Source organism: Coffea eugenioides, chromosome 1, assembly GCF_003713205.1.
Source record: "Coffea eugenioides isolate CCC68of chromosome 1, Ceug_1.0, whole genome shotgun sequence".
Lineage (NCBI taxonomy): Eukaryota > Viridiplantae > Streptophyta > Magnoliopsida > Gentianales > Rubiaceae > Coffea > Coffea eugenioides.
The window spans coordinates 40,331,771-40,351,616 of NC_040035.1; the positions used below are offsets into that span (position 1 = coordinate 40,331,771).

The following is a 19,846-nucleotide window of genomic DNA, read 5'->3' on the forward strand; positions in this document are numbered from 1 at the left end:
GAACATAAAATACGTGTGAAAGATGAAAGAATCCACGCAGTAAAGGTGTTAATGAGGGACCAAAGTCACTGCGCATCCAACCCATTCACACGCTTATATTGTTAGGATATGAAGGGTACTGTATCCGCACTAATCTGTCGGTTGTTGACATTTCATTTGCTTCATGCACGTTTAATAATATTCTACTACAAGCAGGTTAGAATGCCAACAAGGGGAGTTGGGGGGGGGGGGGGGTGGGAAGTAGAATTAGAAAAAGTGGAATATCAATATCGTGACATATTTTTAAAACTGCATAAATATTTTTTTTGATGTAAACCTACATACATGTTGAAAGAGCTATAATTAAGCAAAGATTCATGACTGAAAACATGTTCTTCTTTTTTCTTTTTTTTTTAATACCTCCCAATATCTAGTGACCGCATTGAGCTCCGATCAATCAGGATTCGAGTATTGTCATAGTTATTGACATTTTATTTGCTTCATGCACATTTAATAATACTTTACTATTGTGCGTCATATTTCTAAAACTACATATATTTCATTTGCAGTGCCTTGGAAAATTTAAGTTAGGCAAATAAATAGCATTGGAGAGATACCAATCTCTAGGAGATGTTATTAATTAAGAGTTCACCTACAAAAAACGAATGTAAATCACGACATTACTAAACAATAGATACAAATATGAGAATCCTTAAAATCAAAGAGATGAATCATCTTTCAGTTTATTTTTGTCATTTAGTTGCAATGTCGCTTAGTGTTGAATTTTTGTTAATTAAGCAGCTAATATAACACTAAGCACTTTTATATGCATTGTAGAAGTTAATTATCTCTAAATAAATAGCTTCTACATTGTCAGGCTGATTGCTTCACCCAACTTGAAGGTTTATATATACTTCAATTTCCAAATATTTACTATGCCATATAAAGGTTGAAATATGGCCAGCCCCGCATACATAATTGTGGCATTAAACTTGGTTTGACAATTCTTCCTAGTTTGAAAATGCTTAAGGATTGTATTACGTTTTCCATCTTACATAAGTAGTGGTACCATGATACCATCAACATGTACCAGGGAAAAATAAATGTATATATGTCAGCAGCACAGAAAACCGTCACGTGTAACATGGACCAGGGACATCGTAAAGGTCATACTAGCTATCTCAGGGAGTAAAAGTCTCCTTATTTGCTACCACCTTCAGAGACAAAATTTTGGATTCCGTCTACTCCATCTTCCATTTCTGAAAAAATCCACGTCCCGTTTGCCTGCAATAGTAGCTCTTCAAACTCTTCTCCAGCAGCTGCCAATTCGTTGGTTCCCTGTCCGACAAATAAATTCAAATGTTAGTGGCAATTAATGTTTACTTACATATGACTAAGCTTTTCAGTGAGCCCCATGAAACTACACAAACTATATTAGAACCAACCTTGCAAGTCTACATCATTATATATCTTCATAGAAATACTTCTTAAAAGCATTAATATGTTCTACTTGCAGGCGCAGTGGGATAATCAACGATCCATCCCCATTAGGACCAGGAATAAGGAAGAGTCTTCCATCATAACCTAATGACCCAGGGGTCATGGAAATTGCTTCTCCCCACCCAAAATTGACTTTGTACACGTCCAGCCCAGCCCAACTAGTAATAAGCAAATTGGGATTTCCAAAGAACAACCCCTGTGCACAACCAACAGTGTGAAAATGTCGACTGCTAGATACCTCTGGCATGTCCTTCATACAAACAAGATATGCCCTTGCATACTCATCTGTAACCTTGTCTATTGCTTCCTTAATTTTGCTTGAAGCATAGCTTGGTGGCCTCGATTGGAGATCACCTGCAATGGCTCTTGCTGGTACAGGTAAGACAGCATTTCCAAAATACCTTCCGGGCAAGGGTGGTTTAAGCCGATTGCGAAAATCCACAGTCACATATAGAACCGTTTCTTGGTCGGGGCTGTGCATACGGGCCTTGGATAAGCACTTCCATATATGTGCAGATACAGCTACAAACCGGCTAAATGGGGGTTGATTGCTAGTTCTGTGAACCAAATCGTGGTGGTTGTTGGCGTTGTTCTTGAGCTGCTCAATTTGTTCTTTACTTAACTGAAACATGGCACAGGTAGTAGCCTTTTTACGCTCTTCTAAGCTGCTAGACTGGCCTATCAGGACGGGTTGTGGGTAAAAGTTGGGGTATTGTAATTTTGGAGCTATTGACGATGGGTACTCTTCATATTGTTGAAGAATTGTACGATCTAGGTATGGTTGATCACCAGATTTTTCACCGCGTGCAATCTTTGCCCATTCGGCAACAAAATGACACCCGCTTTGACCGTCCACAATGACATGTGACACGGCCGAGCCTAAAGAAACACCACCACAGGCAAACTTTGTGATTTGGACTAGAAGGAGGGGTACCTCATGAAGGGGAGTATTATTGTAATCTATAGGTGGGATCAGGGCACGGATTTGTGGAGTTGGGCAAAAGTCTCCAAAATCCTCGATTTTGAGTTCAGATTGAGCTTCAAGAAGTAAAGCACCCATGGAATTGCAACGCAGCTCAACTCGGCCTCCATCTTTCTGGTATAAACGTCCAGCAAGAGGATAAAAAGCTGCCAAGGCTTCGCTTAATGAGTCTTTCAAAACCCTAGTGGCATCTTTTAGCAATTCTGGATTTTCTGGCTTGTAAAAGTGAACGGTGGTTGCATGAGTCAAGGGTTTACATTGATCACACTCAGATAAATACATTACTTTCGTGGGGATTGGCCTTGCTGGTTTGACAATGTGAGAGGCTATCAAGTTAACCATTGTGAGAAGGAAAGAGAATAATGGGAGTGAGGGTTGTAAGAAGGAAAAAAGTGTTGGTAGACCTTGTGAGAAGGAAAGGAATTTTGAGGGTGAGATTTGGTTGTGGTAGCAAAGTGCCGCCAGCACACGCTTATATAGACCCGAGATTTGTACTACATCACATGTGAAACTTGTGTAGACTCTGCAAATATATATTACGAAATATTCAACGAAATATTTTACGAAAGTATTCTGGTCAAATTTTGTGGGTGCTTGGTTGCTATGTGATTGCTTTGGCTAGGCTTTGTCAAAGAATGTGCTCCGACAAGCTCTGTTTTAAAACTCGGACCGGACCGGCCGGTCGAACCGGGAACCGGCCAAGTAGCCGGTCCGAGTCATATTAAAAAATCGAAAATTTAAAATCCGGTCAAAGCCAGTCAAAAATCGGGTTTGATCGAAAAAAATCGATTTTTCCGGTTTAATAGTAATTTTAAAAAAAAAATCAAACTTTTTAATATTATGTTTTGACCCCCTAAATTGTTAAAACTTATTGATATACCTCAAATATTTGATACTTTATAAATGTTGTCCTAAAATTTGATGTTATTTTTCAATTAAATTCATAATTTTAATTCTAAACTTATTAATATTTATTAAATAATATAAATTGCTACTTGATTGTTCTAATTTCTTTGTATTTTCTTGTTAAATATATTTGAAACATCAAATATATATGAATATACCTTTATTAATATCAATATATTATTAGATATTATATATATAATATTTTAATTTTTAAATAATTTTTATTTATGACGTCATCCGTTTCGACCCCTATCGACCCCCGATCGAACCCATTGACCCCTGACCCCTGATCTCGGCCGAGTCGCTATCCGGTCCGGTTCTGAAAACATAGCCGACAAGTTATTGCCTGGCGAATACTTTTGTACCCTAAAGCCCCTGCAGTCAGCTTGATCGGTCATGTAGTCCTTCTTTAAAATATGGATCAATGTTCGAGTTCCGTAGCTATCATGTTTTGAGTGGGTTGAGGCGCCCTCTCCTGAGTTAGGAAAATTAGTCGGGTCGAAAGCCCAGATACCTCCGGTGTCATAAAAAAAAATTTTATACCCTAAAACATTTTATTTTTGATCTTCTATTTCAGGAGACTATGATACTATTATGGTTGACAGGTGCCGAACCTGTGCAATAATAATAAATAAATCCTAACTACCACTTGAAACAGTTAGTAATCAATTCGAGTACTGGAGCAGGGACTCTAGGTGTGCAATGGGTTACTTGATTCACCCTGTTCCCGAAGAGTTTGCTTAATCCGATATACCTGAATTAATTGTTTAACTGAACTCCCTAACTAGTAGACAGTGGTAAGCAGGGTCGTCTCCTCAGGGACTGGAGAGATATTTGTTTCTTTTCAAATCAAGATTAATGGGGGGGGTTCTGATATCAAAAGCCAACTGAACAAATTAAATGCAGAAAGTAATTAATTAAAAGAAATAACTGAGAGAAAACTCTAGCCAAGGGTATACTTCAGAAATGGTTCATGCACTGATCATTGATGCAAAAATAATTCCAACACTTATTAATAGATTGGTTATAGTTGTCTCGCACGCGCTAAACAACCAACCCTTCCTTAATTTATCGATAGCTAAGGTACGACCGTTAGCTATTTCTCTAACCCAAAAACAACCCTAGGTACGACTGTAGGATTTAATTTCTAGATTGCATTAGCAATTAGAAAGGCCCAATCCTGACTAACAAACACGCTACGAGGGTTCATTCAAGCCATATCAAATATTCCCCTGACACAAATCCAATTGTGCCAGTTGCTACTGGAATAGAAGTAACGAACAATTACGGATTCAAACACCCCTATATAGCAAAATAGCCTATATGAACAATTAATTATTGCGCACTAATCAATCACACATAAGGCTATAACACTTAGAAACAGGAAATATATAAATATTAATAAATGGAGGAAATAGTTAAAATAAATTCGATCTCACAGTAATTTCTGAACCAAATCGTCAGTGATCCCCTTGACTAGAATTGGAGAATTAGCTCCTCATAATTAGAGTACAGGCCATGCGGCAAAGCTGGAGGAAGCCGTCAATTCTTTAATCTAGGCAAACGGAAGACTTGACCTTCGTTCACTTCGGTCAACCGAAGAGAGAAAAGAACGACAATGGATTACGATTGCTTCAATTTCCTTCGGTCAAAGCCAGAATGAAAAGCAATGACCAAAGTCCACGATTGCGGCTCTCTTTAACTTCTCTCTTCTCTCACGCAAGAAAACACACGAGAGATTGGAAGATTGTAATTGTTTTTCACTTCTCAATTTGGTCAAAGAACAATGAATAGTTCATAGAATCCCCAAAGTCAACAAAAGGTGCTAATGTCTCCTGCTCCCTCTACAAAGCTGCGGCTGTCTAGTCTCCTTCCAGAGCCCAGGAAAAAACCAAAACAAAGAGAAAAAGAACTCTCCCTCTAACCTAAGCCGCGCGAGAGATAAATAGTATCCCCAATAGCCGGGAATTGTTACTTGTCCAAAATTGCAGCCAGACTCCCTAGAAATATATTAAAATAAAATCTATTACAATTAGGTTTCTTCAGCTTCTCAAGCGGACCCCACAGCGACAAATCTTCTAAGTTTTGATTTTAAGTACTTTTCAGCGTCCTTTCCTGCAATTAGCATCAAAACAAAATATCAGTAGAATCCACCCAATTAATGAAAGTATTTAGTCAATTAGTTGTGCAATAATGCCCAAAATACCCACTAAAATGCACCCTATCAATGGTCTCTACATTTGTATTGCTGATGTCATAGTTGTTCGCGTGGGAAGTGGAACTACTTTGAGAGAAATTTTTTTAAAAAAATCAATGGTTTTTTATTTTAGAAAGTCAGGTGACCCCTCTCGTCTTTTTTATTTTCAAATAATAATAATATTTATATAATCTAATCTATCATATTTTATAGAAAAGGGGAGTCTAAAGAAGCTGTGTAAGAAATTAGTAGGTATGTAGATCTGACTAGATCAAATGGGTGTTCTATCATTTTTTTTGAATTTTTTCAAAATAAGTGGGATTCAAACCTCCAACCTACAACCCAAATAGGAATTTAGTCCCTTTTTATTGCCACTGAAGCTCAGTGGTTGACCCCTCTCTTCATTGTGTGTATAATGGAAAGGTTCACAACTTAATTAGGCCGGGATATCAGCACAACAGTTTTAAACAAATATTTTCTAGCAGGCAGTTTAAATATTTTCTAGAGAAAAGATATGCTTGGTATGACTCATGAGATGCTTGAAAGATTGGAGGCAAACTTGAAGGCGAATGGTTTTCTCAAATTCATGATGCGATTGTTTGCGCTCATTTCTATGTTCTCATGCTAGAAGATGAAAGGCCGCATAACGCGCGGGTATTGGGTGCCTCTATTTAAAATGTTTTACATAATTTTTTTAAAAAATACAATAAAATTGAGAAAATAGAATGTATTGCAGATATAAGTTATTAAAAAAAACATGTATTTAAAGTAAGTATCATATCAGTTGAAATAGAATTACCCATAAACAAATCATTTTATACTCTACATAAAAATAAAGTTGATTTCTAAATGCACATAGTATTTCTTCTACATACGTTAATTAAGAAACTAGAAAGAAATGTCAAAAAAGGCTAACTGAATAACATAATAAGAAAACATCCAAAGTTGAAGCTATAATATATTACTTTTTATTATTTAACATCAACATAACAAACAAGAGCAAAAACTTTTTTTTTTATGTCAAATAGATAATTCCCATCCTTATACTACAACTCATTATAAGATTAAAAAAGTTTTAACCCTTAGCTTTGTTCTTAGCCAGTTTTATCTTATCCACATCAATTTTGACAAACATGACACTCAAAAAGAAAGAGTCAACCTTGTAAATATATTATGGAAAGCTCAAAAGTATCACGCAAATAATTTGGAAGTATTAGACAATCTATCTTAACTATGATCGAGGAAGTCCCTAAGTTTTTTGTCTACATAGAATCCAAAATCCAAGCAAGTTGATGCCTAATATATTTTTGGTCTCGTCAAGCATGATGTGGATTGGAGCATAGAATTTATAATTGTTCTGATCAATAGGAAAAGAGAACATAACATGATCCAAAAACAGGATTTTTAGAAGGAAATAAATTTATGAGTTCATATTGATGGAAATCCATTGAGAACTAATAACTTGAAGTTAAGAGCTAGCTCATAGAATTTATTGAGGATAATTTTTGTACTTTTGCCTCTCCTAAAGCAATCAGTAATGTCAGTACCAAATTTGTTGCCTTGGACAAACAAAAATGAGTAAAACTTCTTTGGGAGTTCAAGGTGTCTATTTCATAAAGCATTCTTGAAAGGAATAAGTGACCCATTATCACAATTTAACTCTAAAGAGAATGCACTTCACACTCTCTTGAAAGATTCACACTATAGGAAAATGTGAAAATTTGTTTCTTCTTTGATAGCACATCTGAATTGTAATGGTAAAATACAATAGAAAAACACCCTCATGTAAAAAGAGCTTATTTGGTAAAACAACCCCATCACGAAACCAAAATGAGAAGACATTGTACACATAAATTGGAGTTGGAAGCCACAAGTAGAAAGTGGTTAATGATATTTCCTAATATTTGCTTGCAGATGTAGTATTTTCACTACTAACCCTGCAATGATGATCAAACATTCACTATATATTTCAAAAATTCCATATGAATAATGAAATTATGCTAGTGGAAAACAATCATACACAGAGTTCTGTGAAAACAAGCAAATGAAAATTTGGTGGAACAGAAAATACCTCATTGGAAGGTTGTACTAAAGTGAAGGGAGTAGTTAAATCAGCAAAATTCTAATTTATAAGCTTCACAACTTTTATACAATTAAATCGGAAATAAAGAAGATGAATTGGAACAAGTTTGTCGTGATTGTGATAATGATCATCCAACATAAGTTTCATAATAATTTGCATTAATTTTACCTTTATATCTTTCCTTCCAATTGGCTTTTTCACCCTTATAAGAAACACAAAGAAATATATGACTTTAGAACAAAATTGGAAAAGACAAGAAACTGATCTTAGTTTTATAGAGTAGTATACATAACTGGGCCAATTTAAGGTTAGGAAGAAGAAAGATCCTACATTCGTAAATGTTGGGGAAAAATGGAAGAGCAAGAAGCAAATGGATAAATGTGTATAATTAGAAACAATTGTTACTTAGATAACAATTAATTCAATTGATTGTGGGTTATGGAAGACAAAAAGAAAGAATTTTGATTAGTTGAAGTTTATTGATTAGCTCCGAGGCAGTGGGGGTTGAGACAATAATGACGAGTCCCTTAGGAACTTGAAATAATGGTATGTTGAACAAAATTCTTTCTTTATTCATGCTATGCTCAAAATCTCTTTCTTTATTCATGCTATGCTCAAAATCCAAGGATCACAGGATTATGCAGCGGGATCTTTCCTCAAAATTAAAATCAATAAGCATGCCAAAAGAGGGAGATTTTTTCACAAAAAAGAAAACAATTAGTCATACCTGGAATAAAAAATGCCCGATTATCAAAACCCAAAGGCAACAGCTATTATGCAATAACAAAAAGAAATAAAAGAGGAAGAAAAACCATTGCATATTATCATAATGGTATTAAGAGGTAATTATATGATAATTAGAGAGATTCTAGTTTCCCTTAACCGTTATATCTTTACTTCACATAATGATCAGGATATTGCAATTTTAATTACCAATTCAAAATGACATAAAATCCACGAAGTTGTAGAACCTTTGAGTGTTAATTGCCATATCAAATGGAAAAGTAATTTCACACATAAATAGTGTACTAATTAATTAAATGTCACATGCATAACCACACATTCAAAGCACAAGCAAGATAATACTGCCAAGTTAACAAAATTTCATGCTTTCATTATTTGTATTCCAAGTTTCACCACATATCAATACCTACTTTAAAAGACAAAGATAACCCTTAATGCAGTTGAAATTCAAAGATGAGTTTGACTAAAACTCATTTTTATAAAGTATAAGAATATTGTTTAAGGATTAGTGTACAGTATGGTTTGGTAGTCCAGGACACGGGGCTGAATAGTTGTTAGAAAAATCGTTCGAGTTGATTTTGTGTAAAATACACAAGATGTAACTTTGTATTCATAAAGTGTAACTTACTTTCAATAACGTATAATTATAGAATAAAATTTTATGAGTCCCACATATAATATAAAAAATAATGTACAAAATACAATCTAGACCTTACATTTTTTTTGGCCAAATTTTGACAATAAACATTTAGAAACAGTTGCCACCCTCCTCTAATAGTCTCTACCATCTTTGAGGTAAAAAGCTGACACAATTGTACATGGTATTCTGTAGGGGTGACAATCGGGTCGAATTCGATTTGGCTAGTCGGGTTGAGACCCATGTATAACAGAAAACCCGCTGACCCAAACCTGACCCGCCAACTCGAAACGGGGTCAGGATACTTGACACGAACCCGAAAATTTCGGGTTGGCAGATCGAGCCGAAATGACCCGAAACTTAATTTTAATTCATTAATTTACCACTATAATTTCTGATAAAATCAATTTCTCACAAAACTAATTACATAATCAAGTAATAAAAATTTAAATAAATAATCCCAAACCAAATCTAAAATAAATTAAACACCGTAAAAGTGTTTTATCCCAAACCAAATATAAATTAAATTAAATCAGTATAAAAGTAAAAAATAATATAATATATTATTTGTCCATATCTAATAATTTCAACTTCACACAAGTTAAATAAATTCATTTAGGATTAAGTAATTAATGCCTTTGAAAAAAAGGAATAACTTAGTTCAGTTAGATAAAATAATTTTTATATTTATTAAATTATTTTTAATTCGTAAACGGGTCATATCGGGTCACCCACGGGTTGACTCAAAATCGACCTGTTTTCTTTTCGGATTCATCGGGTTCGACCCGATTTTGAGCCGAACCCCTGAAATCTCAACTCAAACCCATTAATTTCGTGTTAGGTTCGTATCGGAAATTGCCACCCCTAGTATTCTGCCGCTAGTCAAGTCAAATTGTGCTCGTTAATTGCTTCAACCACTAACAAGTTGCCTTTTTACTTCCTCAACTCTGCCCACCATAACAAAACAAACGGATTATTTCCGAAACCTCTCCCAAGGTTTTTGACAATTTTACTGAGTTCCTCTAAAATTTAAAAAATTATATATATCTCTTTAATTATTTAAAATAATAATTTTGTTCTCAAATATTTTATGCAATTCTCTTATTTGATATGTTTGTATTTAGAATGAATTTTAAAATTATTTTTTCATTTTTATTCCTTTTTTTAAAAAAATTTTTGCCAATAAAACTGTATAACTACCATTATTGACTCTAGATTTCTATTATAACCAAATGTTGAATTAGTGATTTTTTTTGAAAAATTAATTTTATATATAATCCAATATTTTTTCTGATCTTTGTTTTCTATTTTTTGGTATTAAAATTAACAATAAATCAAAAAGAAATGGCCCAAAAGCACTACTAAATTATGATAATCTCACTCTTCCAAAAACTTATAAATTCTAAATGAATTATTTCAACATTTTCTTTTTTATCTTATAAATCTAAATTTATAATAAAATACCATTAAAAATATCATATCATAATAATAAAATTATTATTATAGTTGTTTATTAAATAGTAGACATGGACATGAAAAATTTGATACCTTTTTCGTATAATTATACTAAATAATCCTATAATTGTATAGAAAAATAAATTAAAACTCATTCCACAAGAGTATTTTTGGGTGTTCATTTAAAAAATTGTTCAAGTCAATATTATTTTAAAGTTTTGTTAGTCAAACTATCAAATCAAGAGAGATAAGTGTAATTTTTTAAATTTTAGGGAAACTCAGTAAAATTGTTAGAAACCTCAGGGAGATTTCTGAAATTATTCCCAAAACAAAAGCTCTGCACTTTCAGTCCTCTCAATCATCTTTATGTCCATTCAATCTGGGTCTTACAAAAGCCTTATGATTCCAGGTAAAATTGACCCCTCATGTACCTGATCTAAACAGGTTTGACGTCAGTAATTGTATTCGTACCTTACACGTGATCCGTACTCCTTACCAACGTATTGGTACAAACCGCTATACCATTTAGTAGAATTTTTTATTGTTTAACAAGCAGAAAACTGATAATATGCGTAGAGAAGGTAGCTGAGCGAGTACTAAGCCATACCTGGTGTAGGTAAAACAAATTGGTCCAGCGTAAAGACAAAACAAATGAGCATGCAGCAGCAAGGAAAAACAGAACTCCACCGCAATGCTAAGGTTTTGTTTGCATTTTTTTGAATTTTTTATAAAATAATTATTATAATAATTTAATGTACGTGAAAAAAAATAATAAAAAAAATGATCACGAGAAAAACGGTGTCATTTTTCGGGGCCGTCCAAACGAGACCAAATCGGAACCTGAGCTATGTGATAATGCAGTAGGTGTCTGAATGACTATGATGGAACCAAAAGACCGTAAAGCCAAGTCTACTTCTGCAACCCAAAATACGTGTGAAATGATGAAAGAATCCAAGCAGTAATGGTGTTACTGAGGGACCAAACTCAGTGTTCACCCAACCCATTCACACACCTGTATTTGTTAGGATATGAAGGGTACTGTATCCGCACTAAACTGTCCGTTGTTGACATTTGATTTGCTTCATGCACGTTTAATAATACTTTACTACAAGTAGGGTAGAATGGCAATAAGGAGAGTGGGGGTCGGAAGTAGAATAAGAAAAAGTGGAATATCAATATCGTCCGTCATATTTTTAAAACTGCATAAATATTTTTTTTTAATGTAAACCTACGTACATGTTGAATGAGCTATAAGCAAAGATTCAGGACTGAAAACATGTACTTCTTTTTTTTTTTTTTATACCTCCCAATATCTAGTGACCGCATTGAGCTCGACTAATTAGGCTTCGAGTATTGTCATATTCTTTTTTGAGGATGATTATCTCAACACTGTTTTCTCCATTCATAAAAGTCGAATCCATAGTTATTGACATTTCTTTTGCTTCATGCACGTTGAATAATACTTGACTACAGAAAGGATAGAACGCCAAAAAGGAAAAGTGGAATATCAATATTGTCCATCATATTTCTAAAACTACATATATTTTTTTAATGTAAAACTACATACATATTAAAAGAGCTATAAGAAAACATTCAAGACTAAAAACATATACTTTTTTTCATATACTCTCAGTGGCTAGTGACCTCATAGTGCCCCGACTAATCTGGAGTCAATCAATGTCGGATTTTTTCTTTTAGGGTGCTACTCCCAATATTGTTTTCTCTGTTCACAAGTTTCGAATCCAAAACTTCGCTTAAGGGTATCGAACTTCTTTTCACTTGACCTAATAATTATTGAAAAAGAATATTCAAATTTATATTTGACATGCAACTGATTGACGAATTTTATTGGATCCTGCACCACTATTCTGAGGCGGCCCGAGGCTATGAGGAGTCCAAAATGCCAAACAAATATCGAATGGTCATAATTGTGCATTTGTAACACAGTTTTGGGCTTATGATGGGTATGTTCCCGCTTGAAGTACATTTTTGTAAAAAGCTGCTTATCAAAATTAAGTGGATTAATCTTTTATTCACTGAGAGTACATATATATTTTTATCATTAGATATCTGACACATAATCTAAACTTGAATTTGAAATTCAAATTTTACATATGAATCATGCATCAAACCGTGATAGTATATACACTGTTAGTATATATAAGATTAACTGAAATTAAATATAAAGAATATTTAGAATCAAAGCCATTCTTGGATAAATTTTAGATTTTAATTTTTTTTACTATTAAAAAAATCTAATATCTAGATGCAAAAGCAAACAAGAAAATACAAAATGATTATTTAAAATCATGTAAGAAGATCAAACAAGAAAAAAATCTAATATAGCATTGCAATTGTCTCAAATCCCTACTGCTTCCAAGTAACTAAAGTCCATTGTAGACCAATTATGAGCCTAATAAAGTTCATGCAGCAAACTGCATATTTGATACCTTAGAGGGAGTTTTCGTAATTAACCCTTTGAATAATTTACTCAGTTTTTTGAAGAGCTGATGTACCTAGAATTATATATTAGATCTTGGTCCATCTCCTTCCTGATTGGACTTGCATGCTAGATTTATATACTAAGAAGCAAGCAATCAACATCACATTAACCCCCAACCATCGACAATGTGTTCATTGGCTACATCAGAAATAATGTGCCATAAGTGAGTGACAGGTTGTCAGCCTGTGCAATAATAAAAACCTGCTCAACTAAAGTTAATTTTTGTAAATAGTGGTAAGTAGGGTCGAATCCACAGGGATTGGGAGTAACTATTTTTTTTTCAAATTCACAGTAATAAGGGGGTGTTTTTGTGCAGAAGATGACAATCAAAGAAATTCAAATAAAATCTAAGAAACTACTAAAAATTAAATAACAATTTACTAAAATCAAATGAGTGATAATTAAGGGTCTAACCAAGAAATAACTTCAGCAATGGTTCACATAATTGATCATCGATACAAAGCCAATTCCAATTATTTACTAATAAATAGGTTATAACTGCCAAACAAGCGATGACAGTCAACCCCTCCTTACTGTATCGGTGATTAAGGTACGCTCGTTAATCACTACTCTATTTGAGAAATAATCCTAGGTACGCCCATAAGATTTAATTCCCCAATTGCTTTACGTATTAGAGGAGCTCTATTCTAACCAAATAACATACTACCAGGGTTATTTTAGGTTAGCCCGCGTATTCCCCCGACACGAATCTAATCATGCCAGTTGTCATTATATCAAGGCAATTAAACAATTACGGATTTAATGCCCTAATTGACAATAGATTATCAAATTAATTAATTATCCGGATTTAAGACAATCAATTAATTAAATAACCATAAGTACTGAAATCAAGAATATGTGAATACCAATAAATAAAAGAAAAATATAAAATTAAATCGATCTCACAATTTTTAGGCGAATCAAAGCCTCCGTTGTTCCTTGATTAGACAAAAGGATTTAACTCATCCCTTGTCTACTCCTATGGAAAAGAAAAAAAAAGCAACTAAAGATGAAAGAAAAAGTCAAAGGCTCTACCCTTTGCTCCTGCCATGCGTAAGAATCAAAAAGCAAAAAGAGATCCCATGGAAAAGTCAACAAAAGCTAAGCTAAAGAAGAAACAGAAGTCCCCTACTCCTAATTCTAATTCCTCTCTAATCAGCCTCCCCATGTGCGGCGGCTCCCATTTCTTTTTAGAGGAAGACTTCCGCCGAATGACCAAAAAGGGCTTGCGTCTCTTTTGTTCCCAAAAATGCTCCTGCATGCCTTCTATTTGAATTCTTTTCCGATGACTGTCAAATTGGCATTAGTTGTGGTATTTTCGATATACTCCCTGAAATAAATGCAAATTATGAAAAGTGGGTAGAATCTGATAATTAATCCACATCGGATCAGGTAATAGGGGAAGTTAATAATAAAATAAATGATAAAATTGTAACCTATCAATTCCCCCCACACCTAAACCATACTTGTTCTCAAGTATAAGAACGGTAAACAAACACCAAAATTTGCCAATGGTCATTGCTCTATCTACCATATTGCCACGATACCAAGAAAAATCATATATCAAGCACTAGTGATTAATATCCGAGAAACATCATCCCGGTTAGCCTCTAAACCACAAACTCCTTTAATTCCAGATTAACTAATTTAAGAAAAAGGAATGGTCGCTCAACATTACCAGCAAATGGTCCAAATATTAACAAAAATTTCAACATTAAATCCATAAATCGGCAAGCTGACTTTTATCACACCCTAACACAACCTTCACTTTTTGTTTTTCATGTTTTCTAATTTTTTTCTTTTTGTTTTTGTTTTTTTTTTGAAGCAATAGTACAAAAGACTTAGTCTCTAGCCATTGGAGCCTTTTGACGCGAACTCCAACATTTGCCAGATGAAGGAGCTCGGTTACTCAGCTCCTATCGCTATACGATCACGTACTCATAGAAATTACTAATTTTTGACGCGAGAATCGACACTTTTGATGAAGATCTCCGGTTACTCGGTAGTAAAGATTAGCGGAGTATAGTCAACTCTTATTCACAGCTAAATAACATAAAAACTCAATATAACACAAAAACTAAAAGAAAATTTGCATCAGTTAGCCTCATTTTCAAACATGAAAAACTAAGGTTAATATTGGACCAATTTACATGAAAATACTAATAGTCATTTCCTATGACTAGAAAAGTTAACAAAGAAATTAAAAGAGTCAAGCAGTCATCGATATTCATCAAAGAGATGTTTTGGACTCAACCACATTAACTCGATACACTTTTATTATTAAAACTTGGGTTAATTCCACTTTGTCCCCCCAAACTTTGGACGATTACCCACTTAAGTCCCTAAACTTCAAAATGAGACACTTAAGTCCCTAAACTTATAAATACCTCTCACTTAAGGAAAATTGTTAACAAATCCTGAATGCCGTTGGTAGTCGAAGTGTCCCATTTTATAAGGGTTTAGGGATTTAAGTGTCCCATTTTATAAGTTTAGGGACTTAAGTTGGAGGTATTTATAAGTTTCGGGACTTAAGTATCCCATTTTGAAGTTTAGGGATTTAAGTGGATAATCGTCCAAAGTTTGGGGGGATAAAGTGGAATTAACCCTTAAAACTTGGCAATAGTAGATTTAGAGTCAACGGTCCAACATCAAACTTTGGCATTCATATGAGAGCTCATCACTAGAAAGAAAGAAAGAGACTAAGCGAAAATGAACAAATAACAAACTAAAAATAAAGAACAAACATCTAAAAAACTGAAAATTTAAAAAACTGGCACCTCAACTGATCCAGTCCCCTCCACACCTAAACGATACATTGCCCTCAATGTAGCAAAGGAACATTAAAAGTAGAAGAAAGGGCAACAAAACTCCCCTGAAATCGGGTCAAAGTGGTGAGCGGGCCGGGACTTGGGGTGGAAAATCCCCGTGCTGCATGAATGCCGCTAGATTCTGTGCCATGGCAGCCACAGTGTTGTCGATGTTAATCATCCAAGCCCCTAAATTCTCAACCTGTGTTCGAAACTGGTGCCAGTCCTCAGCTCCTGGTGGTGGAGGGGGATGAGCGGAGGTCGACAGGCCGGACTCATAGTCAATCGGGACCGAACGGGCAGAAGAAGAGCGAGGTGGGGTGCAGGGCGGGAGCTTTCCCGCGAACATGACGCGGGTACGTCAAGAAGGTACAGAATGAGTAGCTTTCCAGGTGACTTGACGTGGGCACGTCAAGGGAATCGAAACCCCTTTTTACTAAGCACTAGGACATCGCACTGTGCCACGCGCCCAGTTGATGCGGGCGCGTCATGTCAGAGGGATGCCTATGAATCATCAAAAACGAAAATTGAAGCAAAAAAATCAGTCAAATCCAAGGAAAAACATATTTAAACTAACAAACAAAATCGAACAAACAACTAAGAGTAATTGGGTTGCCTCCCAATGAGCGCCTTTCTTTAATGATTTTGGCTAGACATTATCATGTTTGTTCAGGAAGGATAAAATCTTGTGGCTCGTTTCAGTGCTTCATTCTCTATGTAATCCTGATAGTCCTCGTAAGTAGAGTAATCCTTGAGCACACGAACTACGGTCTTCCATGGCGTCAAACAAGTCAACAATGATCTGAATTCTCCATTCGCTCCTCCATCACGCGCATTTATTGGTCCAAGATATCTTTCCATCGCCACTCTTAATTTATTCCTGTCATGAAATTCAAAATTTTCTAGTATAACAAAGTCAATCTCACTAACAGGAATTGAAGATTAAGAGTCAGGAGAATATTGATTAAGGAATGGAGGAGATGTCACCGCATTTGGAGATTGTTCACTGGATTCATTCATTTGAACGAGTTGATCCTGGAGTCTCATTTCTTGCATTTCAGCTTCCTTTTCAACTGCATCTTTAGATCCGTTTCCTTGAAACTCTTGCAGTTCCATGTCATTTGGTCGGATAATCGCATTGTCATCTTCTTCAAGGTTGATATTGGTTTGTGAAGGCAATTCTTCAAGGTGAGAAGCTAATCGCGTTATCCTGGATGTCAATAGATGTATTTGATCTGCCATCCCATATATCAATAGTTGCACTTGATCCGCCATCGCTTGTGTGTCCTGCTGAGTTTGATATGTATTAGCAGCTAGTAATTCAATCATTTCTTCAAGAGACATACCTGACACGGATGATGGTTGTTGAGACTCTTGCTGTTGAAAATCCATTAGTCTGGTCGCATAATTAAAATTGAAATTATCCCACCATCCTTGATCATACCTGTTTGAGTAAGGGTCATACCACGTTTGATATTGAGGTGAAAAATCTCCAAAAGTATCGATTGGAACACTTAGGCCATCTTAAAATGCGAGATATGTGTCGATTGAATAACTTGAGGCAAAATAAGTTCCACAATTTGCAACAGCCCATTGATCATTAGGAAAAACATGAGTCTCATAACCCCATTCAGGAATAAAGTCAAGTCTATCATCAAAATATGGAATGTTAGCAGCCATAAACTATATAAAAAAAATAAGAGAAAAATAAATAGAAAATGAAAACCAAGATGAACTAAAAAAGAAACAAATTAATCTGGCACTAGTCCCCGGCAACGGCGCCAAAAATTGACAAGTTGTCAGCCTGTGCAATAATAAAAACCTGCTCAACTAAAGTTAATTTTTGTAAATAGTAGTAAGCAGGGTCGAATCCACAGGGACTGGGAGTAACTGTTTTTTTTCAAATTCACAGTAATAAGGGGGTGTTTTTGTGCAGAAGATGACAATCAAAGAAATTCAAATAAAATCTAAGAAGCTACTAAAAATTAAATAACAATTTACTAAAATTAAATGAGTGATAATTAAGGGTCTAGCCAAGAAATAACTTCAGTAATGGTTCACCTAATTGATCATCGATACAAAGTCAATTCCAATTATTCACTAATAAATAGGTTATAACTGCCAAATAAGCGATGACAGTCAACTCCTCCTTACTGTATCGGTGATTAAAGTATGCCCGTTAACCACTACTCTAATTGAGAAATAATGCTAGGTACGCCCATAAGATTTAATTCTCCAATTGCCTTACGTATTAGAGGAGCCCTATTCTAATCAAATAACACACTACCAGGGTTATTTTAGGTTAGCCCGCGTATTTCCCCGACACGAATCTAATCATGCCAGTTGTCACTATATCAAGACAATTAAACAATTACGAATTTAATGTCCTAATTGACAATAGATTACCAAATTAACTAATTATCCGAATTCAGGACAATCAATTAATTAAATAACCATAAGTACTGAAATCAAGAATATACGAATACCAATAAATAAAAGAAAAAGATAAAATTAAATCGATCTTACAATTTTTAGGCGAATCAAAACCTTCGTTGTTCCTTGACTAGACAAAGGGATTTAACTCATCCCTTGTCTACTCCTATGGAAAAGAAAAAAAAAGCAACTAAAGATGAAAGAAAAAGTCAAAGGCTCTACCCTTTGCTCCTGCCATGCGTAAGAATCAAAAAGCAAAAAGAGATCCCATGGAAAAGTCAACAAAAGCTAAGCTAAAGAAGAAACAGAAGTCTCCTGCTCCTAATTCTAATTCCTCTCTAATCAGTCTCCCTATGTGCGGCGGCTCCCATTTCTTTTTAGAGGAAGACTTCCACCGAATGACCAAAAAGGGCTTGCGTATCTTTTGTTCCCAAAAATGCCCCTGCATGCCTTCTATTTGAATTCTTTCTTGATGACTGTCAAATTGGCATTGGTTGTGGTATTTTCGATCTACTCCCTGAAATAAATGCAAATGATGAAAAGTGGATAGAATCTGATAATTAATCCACATCGGATCAGGTAATAGGGGAAGTTAATAATAAAATAAATGATAAAATTGTAACCTATCAGTGAGACAAACAAGATGGATAACAATGCAGCGCTTATTGGATCTGCATCAGTTATTGCTTTTGCCATCACATGGTTCTTGTTCGCAAGATACCTTATAACTTGTGAAAACTAGCAGCTAGCTTTGGTGCGGGGATTGTGTTAGGGCGAAATATCTCGAGAGAGTCCATCAAAGAGTCCAATATGTAAGTCAGGAACCCAACTCTGACCCAAAAGTTTAAGCTATTAGGTATTGAGCCCTTACTTACATATTAACCGCTCTTTTTCCATCTCTCGGACCGATGTGGGACACAACCCCTTACTCATGAACCCAACAAATCTCCCCCTTCATGAGTAACCCCTACATTAAACCCAAATTTACAAGCTCTTGTTCGAGCCCACTTTAATACTCAACGCAAGCCCACATTTTCACTTAAGGTCATCTCTTCTCCCAATCATGGACCCACTCTTTTTTAACATCCAAACTATATTTTGGACCCCTGCCAACCCTTGGCTTCTTGGTCTAACATCAACCGGACCCCCTTCCAAACCCATGGCACACCTGGTCCAACACCAACCAAACTCCTTGGCACTTCGGTCCACCACCAAGAAGAGAATTTTCACCGGTCCAACTCCGAGAAGAATCCACTTGCCCATGAGTAGCCCAGTTTTGCAACCTGAGGCTCTGATACCAATTTGTTAGGGCGAGACACCTCGAGAGAGTCCATAAAAAAGCCCAATATGTAAGTCAGGAACCCAACTCTGACCCAAAAGCTTAAGCTATTAGGTCTTGAGCCCTTACTTACATATTAACCGCTCTTTTTCCATCTCTCGGACCGATGTGGGACACAACCCCTTACTCATGAACCCAACAGATTGTTCTTGAAGTGTTTTAGGGCTGTGTAGTCTATATCTTCATGTACATAGTACAGGTTTATGTAGTTGAGATTTCATTCTCTTTTAGAAACCTTCTAGCTCATATCCATGAATTATAGTTTTGCTTGACAAAAAAAC

The 19,846-nt window shown here is 35.2% G+C and overlaps 1 protein-coding gene across 1 annotated transcript; it reads right to left on the reverse strand.

Annotated features, from left to right (window-relative positions):
- Window positions 1–1,145: 1,145 nt before the first annotated feature.
- Window positions 1,146–2,803, reverse strand: LOC113772636 (spermidine hydroxycinnamoyl transferase-like). Its single transcript, XM_027317251.1, has 2 exons — window positions 1,425–2,803; window positions 1,146–1,317 (listed from the first exon to the last, which is right to left on the reverse strand). Exon 1 carries the CDS (start codon window positions 2,801–2,803, stop codon window positions 1,442–1,444), a length of 1,362 nt encoding a protein of 453 aa, XP_027173052.1. The 3' UTR covers window positions 1,146–1,317; window positions 1,425–1,441.
- Between the last annotated feature and the right edge of the window lie 17,043 nt (window positions 2,804–19,846).

What these genes read in the sequence shown, in the direction of transcription:
- LOC113772636 (XM_027317251.1), bottom strand. Translation starts at nt 2,803, where the DNA reads ATGGTTAACTTGATAGCCTCTCACATTGTCAAACCAGCAAGGCCAATC.